General features: G+C 40.9%; 1 protein-coding gene across 1 annotated transcript in view; it reads left to right on the top strand.

The window, feature by feature from the left end:
• Positions 1-21730, top strand: part of GLOD4 (glyoxalase domain containing 4) — a 22627-nt gene extending 897 nt beyond the window's left edge. Inside the window, exons 2-9 of the mRNA XM_007183825.3 lie at positions 2124-2173; positions 2731-2851; positions 6170-6314; positions 11325-11461; positions 12238-12324; positions 12595-12708; positions 12799-12885; positions 20361-21730. Of these exons, the coding sequence (XP_007183887.2) occupies positions 2124-2173; positions 2731-2851; positions 6170-6314; positions 11325-11461; positions 12238-12324; positions 12595-12708; positions 12799-12885; positions 20361-20426 (807 nt within the window). The 3' untranslated portion in view covers positions 20427-21730. The remainder of the gene's footprint in view (positions 1-2123; positions 2174-2730; positions 2852-6169; positions 6315-11324; positions 11462-12237; positions 12325-12594; positions 12709-12798; positions 12886-20360) is intronic.

The raw sequence follows: 21730 nt of genomic DNA, 5'->3' as shown, positions 1-21730 counted from the left end.
TCAACTGAAACAAAAATGCACAACCTAAAATTTTCGAGTTAAGTTCTTTTTGGGGACCTTACTGAGGACTATAGCCTGGAAGACAGCCTCTCAGATAGCTCTGAGGAACTGCCCTGAAGAGGCAAGGGCGGAGCTAGAATATATATGAGTTTTTTTCTGGGGGGAAAAACAAAACAAAACCACGTAGTTGAACATCAAAAGATTACTGCTAATCACAAAAACAGACATCTCAAGTTAATGCTTCTTTTTTTTTAACTTGGGATTTTTAAAAATAAATTATTTATTTTTGGCTGCATTGGGTCTTCGTTGCTAAGCACGGGCTTTCTCTAGTTGTGGCGAGTTGGGGCTACTCTTCATTGCGGTGCGCGGGCTTCTCATTGCGGTGGCTTCTCGTTGCGGAGCATGGGCTCTAGGCGCGCGGGTTTCAGTAGTTGTGGCTCGGGGGCTCTAGAGTGCAGGCTCAGTAGTTGTGGCGCATGGGCTAAGTTGCTCCACGGCATGTGGGATCTTCCCGGACCAGGAAGTGGTCCCCTGCATTGGCAGGCGGATTCTTAACGACTGCACCACCAGGGAAGTCCCAGAAGATGGGTTCTGGGTTCATTGAAATTATTCCTTAGATATGCATCTTAAATATCTAGGGCCAGCATCCAAAGCATGGAATGCTTCTTGTTTTTCTCCATCCTGAATTCCCTTCAAGGTGCACTGTTGGTGGGCCACTGCAGTAGCTGATGCCCTGGTCCTTGTAGAAATGGAGTTGCAGGCAACATTCTTTGTTTACAGTGTGCAAGAGTGCAATTTAATGTAGAGACACCGCAGGAGACATGGAGTGCAAAGGAAGTTACCTGAATTCATCAGTCATTTAAAAAATATCACCCGTTTCATAGTTCTGTGTTGGGCTTTGGTGACAAAGATGAAAATAACCCTGGTATCTGTCCTCAATTAAAACTCCTGGCTTGGAATGGGGGTGGGAATTGTACATTGCTGATGGTAATGGTACTTGAAATTTGATGATAGAAAACCACAGAGCTCTCTCTTAATGTGTTTCCTCATTGATAAAAGGGTGGTTGTAAAGATTAAACACATTATTATATGTGTAGTATTTGACACATGGTATGTATTATGTAAGTGTTAGCTACCATTATTATAAAAGTACAACAGGAGGAGAGCTTTAACTCTAACCTGGTCCTCAGGAAATAATTCATGGAGACCTTGTACTTGAGGTGACCTCTAAAGATAGGTAGGATATCCACAGACCTAGATTAGAGGGAGGAGTATACTAGAAAAACTGAACAGCCAGTGCAAAGTTAAGATATGTTTGGGAAGCACCACTAGTTTTATGTGCCTTTAGTTTTTTGGGTTTTGTTGTTGTTGTTGTTGGCTGCGCCACGCAACTTATGGGATCTTAGTTCCCTGACCAGGGATCGAACCCCAGCCCTGGCAGTGAGAGCGCGGGGTCCTAACCACTGGACTGCCAGGGAAGTCCCTGATAGTATCTTGAATAATATGCTAAGGAATTTGGATTTGATGTCATAGAAAGTGGGGAGCTCTCTTACATTTTAGAACAGGGCAGTGGTGTGATCAGAGCTGTGCTTTAGGGACTTAATTTTATGGTGGTATTAAGGAAAGAGATCAGTAAGATGATTTCTAATCGTCTGTGAGAGGTGTGATGGGAACTTGAACTGGAGCAGTAGCTGTGGGACTCAAAAAGGAAAACAGAAACTGACACATTGAGAGCCTACTGTGTAGTAGGTTCTGTGTCAAATGCTTTAATAAATTATCTATTTTCACAACATATTAGGAGACTCAGATCCTAATATGTCGCTCTCAGAGTTACACAGCTACTAAGTGAAGGCCACACTTTTTTCACTACACAGTACTGCTTCCCGATCTAAATGTAATAGATTTTACAACTGTGGTTGGTTGCCTGACCCTTGGTATCAAGCCGATCTTTCTTACCTCTACTACTTCCAGCCTGGGAAAGATATACAGCTCGTTATCTTTTGTTTGTTTTACACGGAAAGCTTACAAATAATAATGTCTGTGTTTTGACATTTTAGTTTGTGCTAAATATGCTGTGTGTACTACTAGGACAACTTTGCCATTTATTCTCATTCCCTTACCAGATTCTTCGGCATGAGGAATTTGAGGAAGGCTGCAGAGCTGCCTGTAATGGGTATGACCCCTTGTTTCTTAAAATCTTCTTTAGTCTCTGAATACCCCTGAAGAACAGAAAGCAGTTTCTCAAAGCGAGTAGAGGGCAGCAGAATAAATTAAGGAGGCAATAAATTAGGGAGGCAGCTTCAGGGTCACAAATAAGTATATGCTGTGGATGAAGCAATGTCTTATGGAATATCTCTTAAGCTTAGTAACCATGGCAAGCTGAGAAATTCCAAGGCCTGATGGGAATTGCATGCTTGACGAGTAGGCAAAAAATAAGTTAAGGTCAGGTGGGACGACTGTCCCTATAGGATTCAGCTCCCTACTTTAAAGAAAAGGTAAACGAATCTTTCCCTCAAGTAAGTGCCAGACAAATGGTCTTTTGAGCCTTTGGTGATGGGGCCCATGAGCGCTGTGCACAGCTGCTCTTAGCACCGGCTTAGCATCTCATCCTTCTGGGTACTTGGAGGACCAGAAGGGACTGCCCACCTCTTTGTCCCAATAGTTCTTTGGGGGCAGCCTGAAGCAGATTTTGTCTGTGGTCACTGGGTTCATTTTTTTTCATTTTTCTAGGCCTTATGATGGAAAATGGAGTAAAACAATGGTGGGATTTGGACCTGAGGATGATCATTTTGTTGCAGAACTGACTTACAATTACGGCATTGGCAACTACAAGCTTGGCAATGACTTCATGGTAAATATCATTTTGTTCTAGCAGATTTTTGGCTGTACCTTTTAGAGAGGTCACTGATGCGGCTGTAGATAACTATGACTACTGATTGATGGCTTTGGGGTGCAGTTTAGTGATTAGTTTTGTGATATTTTCTATTTAAAAAAGAACAAAACCAAGAAACCTGCTTGGGCCCCTGTCTCCAAGCTGGCTCAGGATGAAATGTGTTCTCCCACCATTTAGGAATCAAGCTCAAGACTTAGAGACAGGTTTGAAGGAGACAAGACTCCCCTGGGGGAATGACTGAATCTCGGGAGGTGGAAGGGCCAGAGTCAATGGATCGTCAGGTCCTCATCACCATCCAGAGAAATATTTTCTCTCTAGTGGACAGTTGTGATTGGGGTGAGCGATTGCAATCAATCCCAGTCAGAGAAAAATCTGAGAAGGTTTTAAGGATAGAAAGAAGGTGTCCTTGCATGCACTGCATTCATTAATGCATTCAGCAATTCAAGTTGTTGTGCACCTGTTATAGTAATAGGATCTGCCATTTGCTGAGCAGTTACTGTGTGCGAGAAGGAATGTCACTGGGCCCAAATACATAGCAAGAGAGGAGTAACTGATTCTTACCCAGAATCTACTGAGCAACTCTACCTCATGCTAGATGTTATTTTGCTCATTTGATCTCGCTATTCCTGTTAACTCATGTTAAAATAATGGTACCTAGATGGAAGTTTGTAGGATCAGATATATGTAAAAGGGTTTTGTAAATGGAAAGGACTGCTCAGATATAACAGATTAATAAATTTCTCTTTCTCTTTCTCACTCTCCATGCCTCTCACTAATTTATTCATTTAACAGATATTTTTTGTGACTTGCTCTATGCCATGTACCTTGTTAGGTCCTGGGGATACAATTTAGAGCATTTTCCCTGGCCTAAGGAGTTTACTGTCTGATGGGGGAAACAGGTAAAGAGACAACAAGAATACCGTGTGATAAGTGCTAAGATAGGGATAAGAACAGGGGAATGTGGGAATACACAGGAGGAATTTCCAGCCTATTCTCAGACAGATGAGAGTTCAGGGAAGGCTTCCCAGAAGTGACGTCTGAGCAAGGTGAGGGGGGTCAGGGTGGGAGGGTGAGATGGCGGTCCTCAGCATGTGCACAGGCCTGGAGGTGAGAGGGAGCATGGCGCTCAAAGAACGGTGAGTAACTCACGCTGGCTGGAGCTTAGTGTGTGAATAAGGGAGTGGGTAGAGTTGAGGCTGGAGGAGTGAGCAGGGACCACATCATATCAGGACGTTCAGACTTTATTCTAAAAGCAGAGTGGAGCCGCTTTTAAGCAGGGGAACGACACAGTATTTGCAATGTACAAGAATCCCTGGCTGGAGCTGGGAGGTTCGGTTGGCGGCGAGCAGGACTGGAAGTGAGGCAACCAGCACAAAGGTTATACAGCCACCAGCAGCTCCTTAACTAACAAACGTGGCAGTGGTGGGAGAGGGAGAGAGAGGATGGATTTGAGAGATGTCAGAGGTAGAGTTCATAGGATTTGGTGATTGAGTGTATATGAGGGTCTCTGTGTTTCTCCTTATCGTTCTTTTCTTTACTCTCCAAATTTAAATCGGGGAGAAAAAAAAGAGCGAAACCATCTTGGTGCCATAAGCACTTAATGGGCTCGGGTCAGATGTTGATCGGCGGGCCTGCAGGTACTAGAGGCCGTGTAGGTGGAGAACAGCTTGGCGGCTCCACTGGGGGTCCTCCCAGGAGACTTTGGTCGTAGGAGAGCCCTGATGAAAGGTACCGTCTGTGCTGCTCCTCAGTTCACGGAACAAAAAGAAAAACAGGTTAAATAGAGCTCCCATATATATAAAGAATCCCTGTCTAGTAAAAAAAAGAGGAAGTCTCTTAAACATTGAAAAAGATGTTCAACTTCCGAGCTGCCGTTTGTCACCTATCAGATTGGCAAAAATCAAAAGGTGTGATAACACACTGTGAGGAAGGGTGTGGGAAAACTGCCACACTCATGCATTACTAATAAGAGTGTGAAGTGGTGCAGCCTCAAGTTTGGCAGTATCAGAATAATTAGCGCCTTTACCCTTTGACCTTGCAGTTTCACTTCTAGGAGTTTAGTTTACGTATATGTTAACAAATATGTGAAATGACCTATGTGTTAAATGATTTATTATTGAGTGCCTGCTACGTGCCAGGCACTGTTCCACGAACTTCGGATAAGCGGTGAATAAAACAGACAGGAATCTGTGCCTGGTAGGGGAGGGGGCCCAGGGCCTGACAGACAACAGATAATAAATTTCAATGAATGAATGAATAAATAAATAAATAATATAATATAATATAATATATGTTATTGAATATTTTAAAGGTGATTATTGTAATGGGGGAAGAACAGAGCAGGGTAAGGGGGGTTGGGAGTATGGGGCAAATGACCAGTTTTAATTTTAAGTGGGGCGTTGAGAGCAGGTTTCCGTGAGGAGGTGACACCTGAGCAAAGACTCGAAGGAGATAAGGGAGTTAGCTATGTGGCTATCTCTGGGAAGAGCATTTCAGCTAGGAAACAGCTGGTGCAAAAGCCCTCAGACAGCGCCTGGCGCGTTTGAGAAAACGTGAGGAGGCCAGCATGGCTGGAATAGAGCCAAGGGAGAGGGGGAGGAGAGGGGCTCAGAAATGACATGGGTCAGATTGTCTTGGCCCTTTCAGGCCATTGTAAGCCATCCCTGAGTGAAATAAAGAGCCATCATGGGTTTTAAGCAGAGGAAAAGCAGCATGGGGTTGCCGTCTTGAGAATAGACTGTAGGGTGGGTTTCAGAAAGTTTACTCCAGCTGCAGAGTGGATGATGGATTGACAAGACTGGAGGCAGAGAGAGGCTGATCTGCAGTCCAGGCTAGAAACGAGGCTGAACACATCGGAAGGCATAGTGCACATTCTTAGGCATTTTGATTAATTTAAATAAAGAATGACTCCATAGTTGGTTTATGTTTTTTGGTTTAAAAAGCAAAATTAAAAACAGAACATTTTAAATAAGTAGCTGGTGAGCGAAGGGTAAGATCAAGATTTCTCTGACCAGATCTCGAAAGTGAGGAGAGATTATCTTTGGTATTAAATGAATCAACTTTCTCTGGCATTTGTGTTTCTATCCTACAATTCACAAAGTTTGGAATCTTTGCGGGAGAAAAATGTCCAAAACCTACTTCAAAATTACTAGCAGAAAATTTTGAATGCCAGTTAAATCTTAGGTGATTTGACGTAAAGGCAGTGGGGTTTTGCTTTATCTTCTATAAAAGATCTGTTGTGATTACGCACTTGGGTGATACTGTTGTTTGTCATAGGGTATCACGCTCGCTTCTAGCCAGGCTGTCAGCAACGCCAGGAAGCTGGAGTGGCCACTCAGTGAAGTGGCAGAAGGTGTTTTTGAAACCAAAGCCCCGGGAGGATATAAGTTCTATTTGCAGAACCGCAGTCCATCTCAGTCAGGTAATTATCCCCACACTGACAAAAGCCCTCTGTCTAAAGGCTTCTGATGGAAGGAGAGAGGGAGCTCGATTTCTGTCTCCTGTGGAGTCTTTCTATATTGACATGACACATCTCTCCCAAGCCACTGTTGTTATTTGTCCTCTCAGAAATTATATTCTCATATCAGAATTTGAGTGCATCACTATAGGGGTTCTGGACTGGTTCTATCTATCCTACTGGTAATGTATCTGTGTAAGATACTTGCAGCTGCAGATATTAGGTACCCAACTGCAGCTTGAACGGTAAGAAAATGTTTTAGTTCACAGAGCAGGCAGGCATTCTCTGGGTAGGAAAGACTTCAGGGTTAGTTGATTCAGCAGCTCAGCAATGGCATCAAGAACGCAAATCTTCTCTCTCTGCATCCTCTTGTCCTCGAGGGTCTGCTTCTCCCCCTCAGGGTTGTAGGGTGGCTGCCAGTAGCAGTTGGGGCTACCTGCCTCCACATTCTCATCTGGTAGGAGAAAGAGAAACTGACTTCCTGTGGCTCTTTTTTAAGAGCACAGCAAAACTTTCCTAGAATCTTCCAGCAACTTCCTGGTCAGAATTGATTCACATGCCTGCTCCTGAACCAGTCACTGGCAGGCAAGAGAAATAGGATTATCCTTAGACCAGTTAGTCGTATCCTCCAGCTAAGGTCAGTTTCCCAGACTGCAGTGCTGGTTCTCGGTCAGTGTGGGTGAATGAAGTGAGGAGCCCACCACCCTGACCGCCACAGCGAGTGGGAGAGAAACTGCATGACGTTTCACGTGCGAGGCGTCCTCGTCATACATGTATTTAATTCCTGCAAATTCTGCTACCTGCTCTGCCGAGAGAAAAACAAAAGCAAGAAAAGGGGAAAAAAAAAATACTGGTGAACAGCAAGGGCACTTCTGCCTGCCATTCAGTCAGTGAACACAGGGCCCTAAGTGGACCTGAGGTGAAGACGGTCTCTTTCCCCGCTGGTCTGCCTCAAGTCCCCGAGGCCCCTCATACTGAGACTGACTGTTGTATTTACTGCTACTTGCTTTTCTTTCTTTTTTTTTTTTTTTTAATATTTATTTATTTATTATTTATTTGGCTGCGTTGGGTCTTAGTTGCGGCACACAGGCTTCTCTCTAGTTGTGGCGCATGGGCTGTAGGGCGCGGCGGGCTCTGTAGTTGCCCTGCAGCAAGTGGGATCTTAGTTCCTTAACCAGGGATCGAACCCTCGTCCCCTGCGTTGGAAGGCAGTAGGGAAGTCCCTACTGCTACTTGCTTTTCATCTGGAGCTCAGCAAAAGAAAGAGCGATGTTCCAGTGTGGGAGGTCAGGCTGGTACTGTGGGACTTACTGAGAGATGGTATTTCTGAACTTCACTGGTAATGTAAGGGATTTTTACGAGTATTTTTATTGATAGGTGGTAGGTGCTTTATATACTAACTTTGAAACTTAACTCCTGCCACTCATTCCATTATACATTTTTTCCCTGGTCTTAATAATGTTTCAGTACATAAAATAATGGAGGGCCTCACAATCATAAGATTTTTTTTTGCTTTGCTTTCTAGATTTGGTTTTTATATTCCAACGATATCAATTTAGGGTATTGACATTAAAATTCAAATATTTTCTAATGACATCATCTTGATTACCTCCAAGTAACTTGAAAAGTTTTCCATAGAATCTTTTTTTTGGTCACTATTTTTTTTTTGAATTTTTGAATTTTATTTATTTTTTATACAGCAGGTTCTTTTTAGTTATCCATTTTATACATATTAGTGTATATATGTCAATCCCAATCTCCCAGTTCATCACACCACCACCACCTCCCTCCACTTTCCCCCCTTGGAGTCCATACGTTTGTTCGCTACGTCTGTGTCTCAATTTCTGCCCTGCAAACCGGTACCATTTTTCTAGGTTCCACATATATGCATTAATATGCGATATTTGTTTTTCTCTTTCTGACTTACTTCACTCTGTATGACAGTCTCTAGATTCATCATAAGATGTTTTTGTTCTTTGGAATGATAATACCTTTGGGGCATTAATTTCTGGTTGGTGATATAGTCAAATCTATCAGTCTAGCTGGTGTCCATACTTCTTCGAATGAATCACTCCTGTGTAGTTTCACCCACTATGACTGTTCCTGCCACTACTTCCCTTCAGGGTCTGAATCAGCTGGAATTTGTTGATTTCTCAGTGAATGGGGAAAACTAAAACAGTCTGCCAGGTAGAGGCACCTGTGAGAAACACCTTGCTTTAGCCATGGTATTGCTAGTCTAGCAAACGGGACTAAGGCAGTGAAAACTGAAGAAAAATGCATTGAATTTATCCTAATCAGATAGAGACTTGGAACAGCTCTCCAAAAAGTCACTTTACAAACTCCTTAAAGAAAAATTTTAGTATAATATCTAAAAAGACTATCCAGAAAAGACTATTAAGATACTCGTCAAACAACTTATGTCTCAGAAGCTGGAGTTTCTTCATATGCTTCAACTAAACAACATATTGCAACAGACTGGATACAGAAGCAGATGTAAGAATCCAGCTATCTTCTACTAATCCAGACCTTAAAGAGATTCACAAAAATGTAAAACGATGCTGTTCTTGTCATTGCTTGTTTTGGAAAACACAGTTATTTTTCACAAAAAAAATGTTGTAATATTCTTCTTATTTTTTAATGAATTAATATGTAAATTTTTAAAAAGTCACTTTACAATATAAAAGTTTCCAATGTTAAGTGTTTTAATATAACTTTTATTCTTTTTACAAAAAAATAGATTTTTTTCCCCTAGACACACAGATACGCAAAAATAAGGAAGAAGAAAACAGATAACCACTGTTAACATTTTACTTATTTTATTTATTTGGTTGCACTGGGTCTTAGTTGCAGCATGCATGTGGGATCTAGTTCCCTGACCAGGGATCGAACCCGGGCCCCCTGCGTTGGGAGCGTAGAGTCTTATCCACTGCACCACCAGGGAAGTCCCTGTTAACATTTTAGAGTATATCTTTCCAATCTTTTATCAAAAGAAATAAATATATAATTAAATATATATGAGATTCCATTGTGTGACATTGTAGGAAGAGAAACAGTTGTCCGTTGTTGGATATTCATGTTGTCTCTGGTGTTTCATTGTTATGAGCAACACTGTGATGAATGTCTTTGTGACGAAAGGGCTTCATACATCCACAGTCACTTCTTTAATTGCTGAAAATGGGCTTGCTCTTTCAAAAGCAGTGGATGGTTTTTAGATACATTTTGTCAAATTGTTGCTCAGAAATGTACTAATTTACACTCTGCCATTATTACATGATTGTGGTTTTTTCCCCCTGTACTATAACAGTTAACACTGTGAACTTTTAAAATTATTTGCTAATTAGATAACAAAATGTTTTATTTGAATTCTAATTTCTTTGTGAGGTCAAATATGCTTTCATATGTTCATTGACTGTTCCAGTTCCTCCTTTTGTGGATTACCGCTTCATGCCTTTTGCCTATTTTTCTAGGAAGTGAATCTTTTTCCTATTGACGTTTAAAGGTGATTTAAATATTAAGGACTTTTTGTCATATATGTTGTTAAAAAGATGTTTCCTACTTTGTAGTTTATTCTTTAATTTTGATAGTAATTCTTTTCTTGGTTGTTGTCTAGGGGTTTTCCATTTCGTGTAATTAACCTAGCACATTTTTTTCTTCATGGTTTTTCTATCTTTAGTGTCAGATTTAAAAAAAGATCTTTCTGGGTTTCCCTGGTGGCACAGTGGTTAAGAATCCGCCTGCCAATGCAGGGGACACGGGTTCGAGTCCTGGTCCGGGAAGATCCCACATGCTGTGGAGCAACTAAGCCCGTGTGCCACAACTACTGAGCCTGCTCTCTAGAGCCCGTGAGCCACAGCTACTGAGCCTGTGCGCCACAGCTACTGAAGCCCTCACACCTAGAGCCCATGCTCCACAACAGGAGAAGCCACTGCAGTGAGAAGCCCGTGCACCGCAACGAAGAGTAGCCCCCGCTCACCACAGCTAGAGAAAGCCCACGTGCAGCAACGAACACCCAACGCAGCCAAAATAAATTAATGATAATAAATAAAATAAATATTTTAAAAAATCTTATTTATTAAAAAAAAATCTTTCTCCACCCCAAAATTGTTTAAATAAATAATCACCCATTTCTAGTATTTTCATGGTTTCAGTCTTTAATCATTTAACTCATCAGGAATGTATTTTGCCATTTAGTTTAAAGGTGTAGCTTCTTCCCACCAAATAAGAAGCCAGTTATCTTTTTTTTAAAAAAATAAATTTATTTATTTATTTATTTATTTTTGGCTGTGTTGGGTCTTCGTTGCTGCACGTGGGCTTACTCTAGTTGCCGGGAGCGGGGGCTACTCTTTGTTGTGGTGCATGGGCTTCTCATTGCAGTGGCTTCTCTTGTTTGCGGAGCACGGGCTTTAGGCATGCAGGCTTCAGTAGTTGTGGCATGTAGGCTCAGTAGTTGTGGCGCACAGGCTTAGTTGCTCCATGGAAGCCAGTTATCTTAATGCCATTTATCTTTATGGAATAATCTACCCTTTCACACTGACTTAAAATCCCTTATAAACTAAATTCTTTTAAATTTTATTTTTTTATTTTATTTTATTATTTTTTAAAATTTATTTATTTATTTATTTATTTTTGGCTGTGTTGGGTCTTCGTTTCTGTGCGAGGGCTTTCTCTAGTTGTGGCAAGCGGGGGCCACTCTTCATCACGGTGCGCGGGCCTCTCACTATCGCGTCCTCTCTTGTTGCGGAGCACACGCGCAGGCTCAGTAGTTGTGGCTCATGGGCCTAGTTGCTCCGCGGCATGTGGGATCTTCCCAGACCAGGGCTTGAACCCGTGTCCCCTGCATTGGCAGGCAGATTCTCAACCACTGCGCCACCAGGGAAGCCCCTAAATTCTTATATATACTTGAGCCTGTTTGGGTCCTTCTATTCCATTCCTTTGCACTGCCCTGTTCATTCCTGCTGTTTCGTTACCCTACAGATCCTGTATTAAAAGTAACTCTAGCAGTGTCTGATCTTCAGAAGTCCTTGAACTACTGGTCTAGTCTACTGGGAATGAAAGTTTATGAAAAAGATGAAAAGAAGCAGAGGGCTTTGCTGGGCTATGCTGATAACCAGGTGAGCAATCTTGGAGAGAAATAATCTGTTACTATGAGTTTGGCTTGTAAATTAGGTTAACATGAAGGTTATTCTCATAGTTTCTTCATAGTAATTCAATATTTAGAACAGAAAGAAGAAAATTAAAATTGCCAGTGAGCTCACCACCCAGATATTACCTTTGTTTATATTTGGGGAATGTGTCCTTTCAGGAGTAGATTTGCTGAGTCAGAAGAGATGTAGGCAAGATTTAATGCTGTAATGATGATCTTTTTTTTTTTTCTCTTAATAACTTAGTATTTGAGCATGATTTAGTCCTTTTACTTTGAGCCAGAAGGTCTACTCCTAGGAATTTATTTTACAAACGTACTTATCCTACACGTGCACAAAGAAGTATGTACAAGGTTACCTGCTGCGGCATTGTTTGTAATAGCAAAATGTAAGAAATAACCTAAATGCCCTGTGGATTCAAGCAATAGTTCAACCATTTATGGTTCAGCCATAGAATGGATTAGTAAGCAGCCATCAAAAAGAATGAGGCGAGTCTCTATGTGCTGAGATGGGAACATTAATGGGAGAAAAACAAGGGACAGAATAATGCATAAATTATGCTACTATTGGTGTAAAAAAGAAAAAAGGGTATATGCCTATGGATGCCTGCTGACTGGTTGCCTCTGGGGTGAGAGTAAGAGGGAGACCTAGAATTTACTTTATTCCTTTAGCCCTGTTTGAATTTTTTTTTTTTTTACCACGTAACCTGTTCCAAAAAATAAACCCGCTTTCTCATGTCTTTTCAGTGTAAGCTGGAGCTACAGGGCATCCAAGGGGCAGTTGATCATGCAACAGCTTTTGGACGAATTGCCTTTTCTTGCCCCCAGAAAGAGGTAATGTTTGGTACCAGGTCTTTTGTTTAAACTCTGTGACTAGCTAGTTCAAACAGCTAGGAAACTTGACCCTCCCTTCTCTAGGTTCATGTTGATTGTGGCTTTGGTATCAAGTTCAACAGTTGTCTCAAGAGCAGCTGAGATAATAAAATCAAACAAGTGGCGCCAGAGTTTTCTGGTTGATCTGAGATTCCTCTGGGGCTTTCGAGGACCACAGCCCAAGAGTGGCGTGGGACCCCTTGCTCACTTTGCTTTTTTGTTTTCCTCAAGTTGTCAGTCTTAGAAGATTTGATGAAAAGGGAGAACCAGAAGATTCTGACTCCCCTGGTGAGCCTGGACACTCCAGGGAAAGCAACAGTGCAAGTTATCATTTTGGCAGACCCTGTAAGTATTACCCACGAACAGGACAGGCTGCACAAGGGCTTTCTTCTGAGGTGTCTTTTTGCCAAATTTCTTTTCTCTCTTTTGGTGTAGGATGGACATGAAATTTGCTTTGTGGGGGATGAAGCATTTCGAGAACTCTCTAAGATGGATCCAGAGGGAAGCAAATTATTGGATGACGTGAGTCTCATTTCTAAATTTATCTCACCTTCAGCTCAAGGGGGGGTGCTGTTAAGTGTGTATGAAGAAGGACCCAAGCATCAGGGGCCAGTTCTTACTTTCAGAACCGTGTCCTTTTGAGGTGACTTTTGAGCCAGAGACTTGTGTCAACTTCATTGCCACCCATGTGACTCTTATCTGGGTGTAGTATGTGTGCCTTCCCTCCACCTCGGGCTGCCTTGGAGAACCACTGCTGCTAAATACATCACTGTTCTGCTCGGTGACCGGAAGAGCCCCGACGCCACCCCGTCTTACTGCCTTAGCCCCTTGGTCATCTCTTCTCCATTCTACAGCATCGTTCTCTTCCTTCCTAGCAAATTGTTCTCATAAGCATACAAACTAACTCTAGTATCTTCTAAAAATCTTCTATTTACCCCATATCCCTTCTCCAGATTTCTTTTAAAAATCTCCCTACACGCCGTTTCTACTTCTTACCTCCCATTCACACTTCACTCTGTTCTGCATTGGCTCCTGTCACGCAGTGAGACGCGTTGATGTCATCGGTGACCTCCTCTTGCCAAATCCAGTGACTATTTTTCTATCCTCATCAAACACGATCTTTTAGCAGCATGCAGTGTTGTACCCCAGCTTCTAGCACATACCTCGTATGTAGCTGGCACTCAGTGAATATTCTGCTGCTGCTGCTGAAAGGAATGAATCAATGTGTCCTGGTTCTGTCACTTAGTATCTATGTGACTGACCTTAAGAAATTTACTTCAAGTCTCTAAACTGCAGTTTTTTATCCAAAAATTTGAGGAAATAAGATTATCCACCTCATAGGATTGTTGTGTTGTTTATAGAGCTTAGCAAACTGCTGACAAAATAACGGACACTCAATTGTTGTTCATTAAAGCTGGAAATGTACAAAAAATATAGCGTTTACAAATTTTACCATAAAGGAAAATAGAATCTCAAGCAACCTCTTAGTTGACAAATTGGCTAGATTGTTCTTCTTGCTCTTTCATATCGCTGACCAACTTCCTCCCCTTTTTTTAAAAAAAATATTTATTTATTTATTTACTTATTTATTTGGTTGTGCCGGGTCTTAGTTGCAGCAGGCGGTATCCTTAGTTGTGGCTCGCAGGCTCCTTAGTTGTGGCATGAGTGTGGGATTTAGTTCCCTGACCAGGAATCGAACCCAGGCCCCCTGCATTGGGAGCGCAGAGTCTTATCCACTGCGTCACCAGGGAAGTCCCCAACTTCCTCCTCTTTTGAGCTCTCTTCTCCCTTGATGCTGGGGATCCTGCCATCTTCCTTTCTCTCTGACAGCTTCCCCTCAGCCACAGGCACCTTTTTCTGTGACTGATCCTGAAATGATTTTGCCCACGGTCCCACTTTGGCTGTCTTTTACTCTCTCATTATACATTCTTTCTCTTCTCTGAGTAGAAGTTACCTGTTAACTCTGGTCATCTCTACGCAGAGCTTCAGCCATCATCCATTCTCAACTTCCTAACTTCTAGTTCCCACTCCCCACTAAGCTCTAAACGAGCATTTTTCATTGTTGTTACTGAGGTAAAATATACATAGAATTTAAGTGTACAGAAATTTTAGTGTCCACTTTGATGAGTTTTGACAGTTACATATACTCGTATAACCACTACTCAAAATATAGAGTATTTTCATTGTTATAGAAAGTTCTGTTGTGCCCATTTCTAGTTCCCAACCCCTCCTCCCAGCAGCAACTACTGTTCTGAATTCTGTCATATGAATTTTGTCTGTCCTTGGACTTCATATGAATTGAATGGCTTCTTTCAGTCAACATAACCTTTTTGAGATTCCTCAGTATAATTGTACATGCCAGAATTCTTTTTTCTTTGCCGAGTGGTATTCAATTTTATGAATATAACAATTTGCTTATCCATTCTTCCAATGGTGGACATTGGAGTTTTTTCCAGATTTTTATCTATTATAAGGAAGACTGCTCTGAACATTCTCATGTAACTCTTCTTGTGGACGTATGTTTCATTTCTCTTGGGTAAATACCTGGGAGGGGAATTGCTTTTACTTTCTAAGAAACTGCCAAACAGTTGTCCAAAGTGATTGAACTGTTTTACACTATTGGCCATGTATATATAGGAGTTCCAGCTGCTCTGCGTCCTCACCAACATTTGTGTGTTGTCTTCTGTCCATTTCTTTCCATAACAGATTTTATTTTTAATATTTCATGATTAAAAATTCCATATATACACAAAAGAGTACAAAATCCCTATGTGACTGTCACCACTCAACTCTGCCATAATTTTTCATCATTCCTTTCCACCCCACTTTTTTTTTTGGCAGTGGGGATATTTGTTGGAGAATTTTAAGGCAAATTTCAGACACCATGTCATTTCAACCCTAAATACTTAAGTATTTTACACATTTTAAGATGATTTAAAAAGTAAAAATTACAACATTGTAAAGCAACTATACTCCAATAAAAATAAATTTTTAAAAAAAGCAAAAATTAAGGAATTTTCATATATACAATATTGACATAATCACACTTAAAAAGTCAACAATATATCTTTTTTTTTTTACAGCTAACACAACATTATATTGCCTCCTTATATCAACCTCTTATTTATTTATTTATTTATTTATTTATTTATTTGGCTGCGTTGGGTCTTCATTGCGGTGCACGGGCTTCTCATCACAGTGGCTTCTCTTGTTGCGGAGCATGGGCTCTAGGCGCGTGGGCTCAGTAGTTGTGGCTCGTGGGCTCTGCGCAGGTTTCTTATTGCTGTGGCTTCTCTTGCTGCGGAGCATGGGCTCTAGGCACATGGGCTCAGTAGTTGTGGCTCACAGGCTCTAGAGTGCAGACTCAGTAGTTGTGGTGCACGGGCTTAATTGATCCACGGCATGTGGGATCTTCCCGGACCAGGGATCCAACCCGTGTCCCCTGCATTGGCGGGTGGATTTTTTTTTTTTTAACATCTTTATTGGAGTATTATTGCTTAACAATGGTGTGTTAGTTTTTGCTATAACAAAGTGAATCAGCTATACATATACATATATCCCCATATCTCCTCTCTCTTGCGTCTCCCTCCCACCCCTCTAGGTGGACACAAAGCACCGAGCTGATCTCCCTGTGCTATGTGGCTGCTTCCCACTAGCTATCTATTTTACATTTGGTAGTGTATATATCCCATGCCACTCTCTCACTTTGTCCCAGCTTACCCTTCCCCCTCCCTGTGTCCTCAAGTCCATTCTCTATGTCTGCATCTTTATTCCTGTCCTGCCCCTAGGTTCTTCAGAACCTTCTCTCTTTTTTTTTTTTTTTAGAATCCATATATATGTGTTAGCATACAGTATTTGTTTTTCTCTTTCTGACTTACTTCACTCTGTATGACAGTCTCTAGGTCCATCCACCTCACTACAAATAACTCAATTTCGTTTCTCTTTATGGCTGAGTAATATTCCATTGTATATATGTGCCACATCTTCTTTATCCATTCATCTGTCGATGGACACTTAGGTTGCTTCCATGTCCTGGCTATTGTAAATAGAGCTGCAATGAACATTGTGGTACATGACTCTTTTTGAATTATGGTTTTCTCAGGGTATATGCCCAGTAGTGGGATTACTGGGTCATATGGTAGTTCTAGTTTTAGTTTTTTGAGAAACCTCCATACTGTTCTCCATAGTGGCTGTATCAATTTACATTCCCACCAACAGTGCAAGAGGGTTCCCTTTTCTCCACACCCTCTCCAGCATTTATTGTTTGTAGATTTTTTTGATGATGGCCATTCTGACCGGTATGAGGTGATACCTCATTGTAGTTTTGATTTGCATTTCTCTAATGATTAGTGATGTTGAGCATCCTTTCATGTGTTTGTTGGCAATCTGTATATCTTCTTTGGAGAAATGTCTATTTATGTCTTCTGCTCATTTTTGGATTGGATTGTTTGTTTTTTTGATATTAAGCTGCATGAGCTACTTGTATATTTTAGAGATTAATCCTTTGTCCATTGGTTCGTTTGCAAATATTTTCTCCCATTCTGAGGGTTGTCTTTTCGTCTTGTTTATGGTTTCCTTTGCCTTGCAAAAGCTTTTAAGTTTCATTAGGTCCCATTTGTTTATTTTTGTTTTTATTTCCATTTCTCTAGGAGGTGGGTCAAAAAGGATCTTGCTGTGATTTATGTCATAGAGTGTTTTGCCTATGTTTTCCTCTAAGAGTTTTATAGTGTCTGGCCTTACATTTAGGTCTTTAATCCATTTTGAGTTTATTTTTGTGTATGGTGTTAGGGAGTGTTCTAATTTCATTCTTTTACATGTAGCTGTCCAGTTTTCCCAGCACCACTTATTGAAGAGGTTGTCTTTTCTCCATTGTATATTCTTGCCTCCTTTATCAAAGATAAGGTGACCATATGTGCATGGGTTTATCTCTGGGCTTTCTATCCTGTTCCATTGATCTATATTTCTGTTTTTGTGTGAGTACCATACTGTCTTGATTACTGTAGCTTTGTAGTTATAGTCTGAAGTCAGGGAGCCTGATTCCTCCAGCTCCGTTTTTCTTTCTCAAGATTGCTTTGGCTATTCATGGTCTTTTGTGTTTCCATACAAATTGTGAAATTTTTTGTTCTAGCTCTGTGAAAAATGCCATTGGTAGTTTGATAGGGATTGCATTGAATCTGTAGATTGCTTTGAGTAGTATAGTCTATTTTCACAATGTTGATTCTTCCAGTCCAAGAACATGATATGTCTCCATCTGTTTGTTTCATCTTTAATTTCTTTCATCAGTGTCTTATAGTTTTCTGCATACAGGTCTTTTGTCTCCTTAGATAGGTCTGTTCCTAGGTATTTTATTCTTTTTGTTAGCAGGCGGATTCTTAACCACTGCACCACCAGGAAACTCCCAACAGTATATCCTTAATGCCACCTAAAATCCAGTTCTTATTAAAATTTCCCTGACCACCTAAAAAATGGTTTTATACAGTTGGTTTGCCCTGTGTATTTTTTTTTGTTTCTTTACTGCCCTATGTATTTTTTATTTAGCTTTAATATAATTGGACTATATCAATCCAGAATAATTTATCTGATCCATTGAGTTTCATGACAAACTAATTGGAAGACACACCACTGATCTATTTCACATTTTAGCCATTCTCTAACCTCTAAATATAAATTTATTTTCACTCTCTGTGTCTTTGCTCACATTATTTTATTCTCCTAGAATGTCCCTTCTCTCATTTGAGTATTTGCTTATTTTTCAAGACCCATTTAAATTCCTGTTTTAAAATTTTTTGACTGTTTTTCTCTTTCTTGTTGTTGTGTTGGAGTTCTGGATATGAGTCATTTGTTAGATAATCTGCAAATGCAAATACTTTCCCCATTCAATGGCTTGACTATTTATTTTCTTAATACAGGCCTTTGAAGAGCAGACATTTCTCTAAGTCCAATTTATCAACTTTTTCTTTTATGCTTAATGCTTTTTTTGTCAGATTAGTGTTATAGCCAAAGAAACTTTTTACCTGGATAGACCATGGACATTTCAACTCTACATGCCTATAACTTAATTTATCTTACTTCAAATCCATTCTTCATTAATATAATAGAAAAATAAAAATTACTATTTATTAAGCATCTCCTATATTGACATGTTCTTAAGTGCCTTATGTATATTCTGCAACTCTTACCATAATCTACAAGGTGGATAGCATTCCCTTTTCAGATGAAGAAACTGAGGCTCAAAAGAGTAAGTTACCCAATATTATACATTCAGTAAGTGGCAGGCACGGGCTCAAACAGAGGTCTTTCAGGTTTCAAAGCCAGTTCTTTTTTCCTCTTCTATACTCTGCTCCCGCCCCTGAATAGCACTGTATATCTGTTATCACAATTGTTTAAGCTAGAATCCTCAGAGCCAGTTTTTCTTTTAACATTTAATATGCTTTTTATTTTAGAATAGTTTTAGATTTACAAACAGAGCCATTTTTGAATACTGTTTCTCCTCACCCCTACATTCTATTAGCAATTAGTCACCAGGAACTGTGAGTTCTACCTCTGAAATCCTTTGTCTATCTACTTCCCTTTTGAAAAGGCTCTCATTTTCACCTGCAATACTGCAAAAGCCTCCTCCCACCCTCCAGTCAATCCCTGATGCCAGCACTAGCTCTCTAAAGCATCAATCCAGTAATTTAAAAAACGGTTTAGGGGCTTCCCTGGTGGCTCAGTGGTTAAGAATCCACCTGCCAATGCAGGGGACACGGGTTCGAACCCTGGGTCCGGGAAGATCCCACATGCCGCGGAGCAACTAAGCCCGTGCACCACAACTACTGAGCCTGCGCTCTAGAGCCCGTGAGCCACAAATACTGAAGCCCGCGCACCTAGAGCCCGTGCTCCTCAACAAGAGAAGCCACTGCAATGAGAAGCCCGCGCACCGCAACGAAGAGTAGCCCCTGCTCGCCACAACTAGAGAAAGCCTGTGCGCAGCAGCGAAGACCCAATGCAGCCTAAATAAATAAATAAATAAATTAAAATTTTTTAAAAAGAGACTTCAGTTTTAAGCTGGGCTCCCCCACCCTCCCCGCCCACAAGCCCCTTTCTATGAGCTCAACCTCATGGAACGATAGGATAAAAGGACTCTGGTGGAACCAAAACATATTGTTATTAACAAGCCTTCTTTTTTAATTAAGAGGTTCCAAACCAAACAGTACCAGCATCAGCGGAATGGTGTGGGAGGAGGCATGGAAAAAGGAAATCATTCCAGGCTCATTGCCAAGACATCAAAATAGCTTTTCACATTTGGTCTCATCATTAGACTGAGTCTCCTGAGCACTAAAGATTCTTGAGAGCCCACCCAGACTCTCATCAGAGTGACCGCACTTCCTGTTCCGAAGAGCCCACAGCCAGGTGTGCTTGGCCTGCTCTCCAGCCAGCATCAGCCACACTTTACGGCTTCAGGCTCTGCCCTTTACTCTGCAAAATGAGAACTAACAAGCGATTCCTTGATACTCATCAGCATCCTCTGTCAAAGTAAACACAAGACTCTATACTGAATGAACATTTTTTCTTCTTTTTTTAGTTAATTAATTTATTTTTGGCTGTGTTGGGTCTTCGTTGCTGCGCGCGGGCTTTCTCTAGTTGCGGCGAGCGGGGGCTGCTCTTCGTTGCGGTGCGCAGGCTTCTCATTGCAGTGGCTTCTCGTTGCAGAGCACAGACTCTAGGCACGCAGGCTTCAGTAGTTGCGGCACGTAGGCTCTAGAGGGCAGGCTCAGTAGTTGTGGCGCACGGGCTTAGTTGCTCCGCGGCATGTGGGATCTTCCCGGGCCAGGGCTCGAGCCCATGTTCCCTGCGTTAGCAGGTGGATTCTTAACCACTGTGCCACCAGAGAAGTCCCTGAACATCTTTTAATTGTTAATTTCTTGATTGTGGGCAGTGCAGTGAGGTACGAAGTAGACTATATGTTTTATTTTATGGACTGAGAATAAATAAATATTCCAATTCTGTTTATACAGGCAATGGCAGAAGATAAAAGTGATGACTGGTTTGCTGCACAAAATAAACCAAAGGCTTCAGGTTAACTGAAGACATCATGTGGAACAAGCATTAGTGATTCCTGTCGAACACCTGTGAGGCCTGATGTGTGCATTATGTGACAAATGTTCTCACAACTTGGTGGTTTCCTGTATAGGCAGAGAGGCTGGGTGGTGAAGATTTGTGTATTTTAATCTTTGAGAGCTCTGATATATTTTAGAGAGAAAATCCTTTCATTATCAGTCCATTTAGAGGAGAACTCGTGCTGTCATCTATGCCATCCCTGGAAGGGTACATTTTGTGTGTAACTGTATTAGATTAGTAATACATTCTTCTGAAGCCTGGGACAGCTGTATTGAACAGGACCTTTGGTTGGGGATGGAGGGAATTTTGATAAGTATGTAGATTTAATGAGAACAAATAAACCCAAATCAATTGCTTACAGCAGGAGTACTTCCAGTACCTGGTGACAGTATGCTGTTCTAATGTCTTACTCTGGCAGGCCTTGACCAATGAAAACTTTTAAAGAAATTTTGTGCCTTGAACCAAAAGACTTGGTTAACGTTCCCACATTCTTTGCTTTAAATTTTTGAGTAGCCAGAGAGAACAGACAAAAGGATCTAATGTGTTATGTTGCTACACACCTGGCTCTGTGCTAGTTTCTCTCTCTCTCTCTCTCTCTCTCTCTATATATATATTTTTTTTTTTTCTTTTTCTTTTAATCCTCGTAAGAAGAGACCATGTTAGATTTTTAGTGATGGATTAGATGATTTCTTCAGCATGAAAATCTTTTTTTTAATATTTTCTTGTTTTCTATTTGATTCTGCAGAACAAATCAATTTTAATCACTGGAAATAGAATTAAGTTGGGCATAGTTATTATGAAATGTTTTTTGAAATTATGCTTCTGAAATCAAGCTGTTACAACCAACCTGTAAAACTCATTATTTAAAGTGGTGGCCAGGTTCAAACTATAGGGAAGAAACTGATGAAATTGGAAAGGATTGACTCAGAAGATACCAGTTCCTGTACAATATACATGAAATTACTTGTAAATCATAGCCTCTGCTGTTCTCCCTTGCTGGCAGGGTAGGGTATGGAAATTTCAGAGTGAGTTTCAGCTCACCTTCTGATAGGGCTTTCTTACCTTCACTGAGAGGAAAAAATTCTTTCCCAGCTCCACAGCACTTTTCATTCCACTTAAATTATCTTAGGGAAGCAATTGTGAGTTTCAAAGCAAATCAAGCTAGGTTCCTCCTCTAGACAGTTGGTTCACTTTTTTTTTTCTATGCATGGGGAAATTATTATATGAATTTTGAATAATCAAGTAAATGCCTCTGTCTTCTTTAGAC

This window comes from Balaenoptera acutorostrata, chromosome 20 (genome assembly GCF_949987535.1).
Source record: "Balaenoptera acutorostrata chromosome 20, mBalAcu1.1, whole genome shotgun sequence".
NCBI lineage: Eukaryota > Metazoa > Chordata > Mammalia > Artiodactyla > Balaenopteridae > Balaenoptera > Balaenoptera acutorostrata.
The sequence above is the reverse complement of the archived record's forward strand: the minus strand, read 5'-3'. Positions and strand labels throughout refer to the sequence as shown.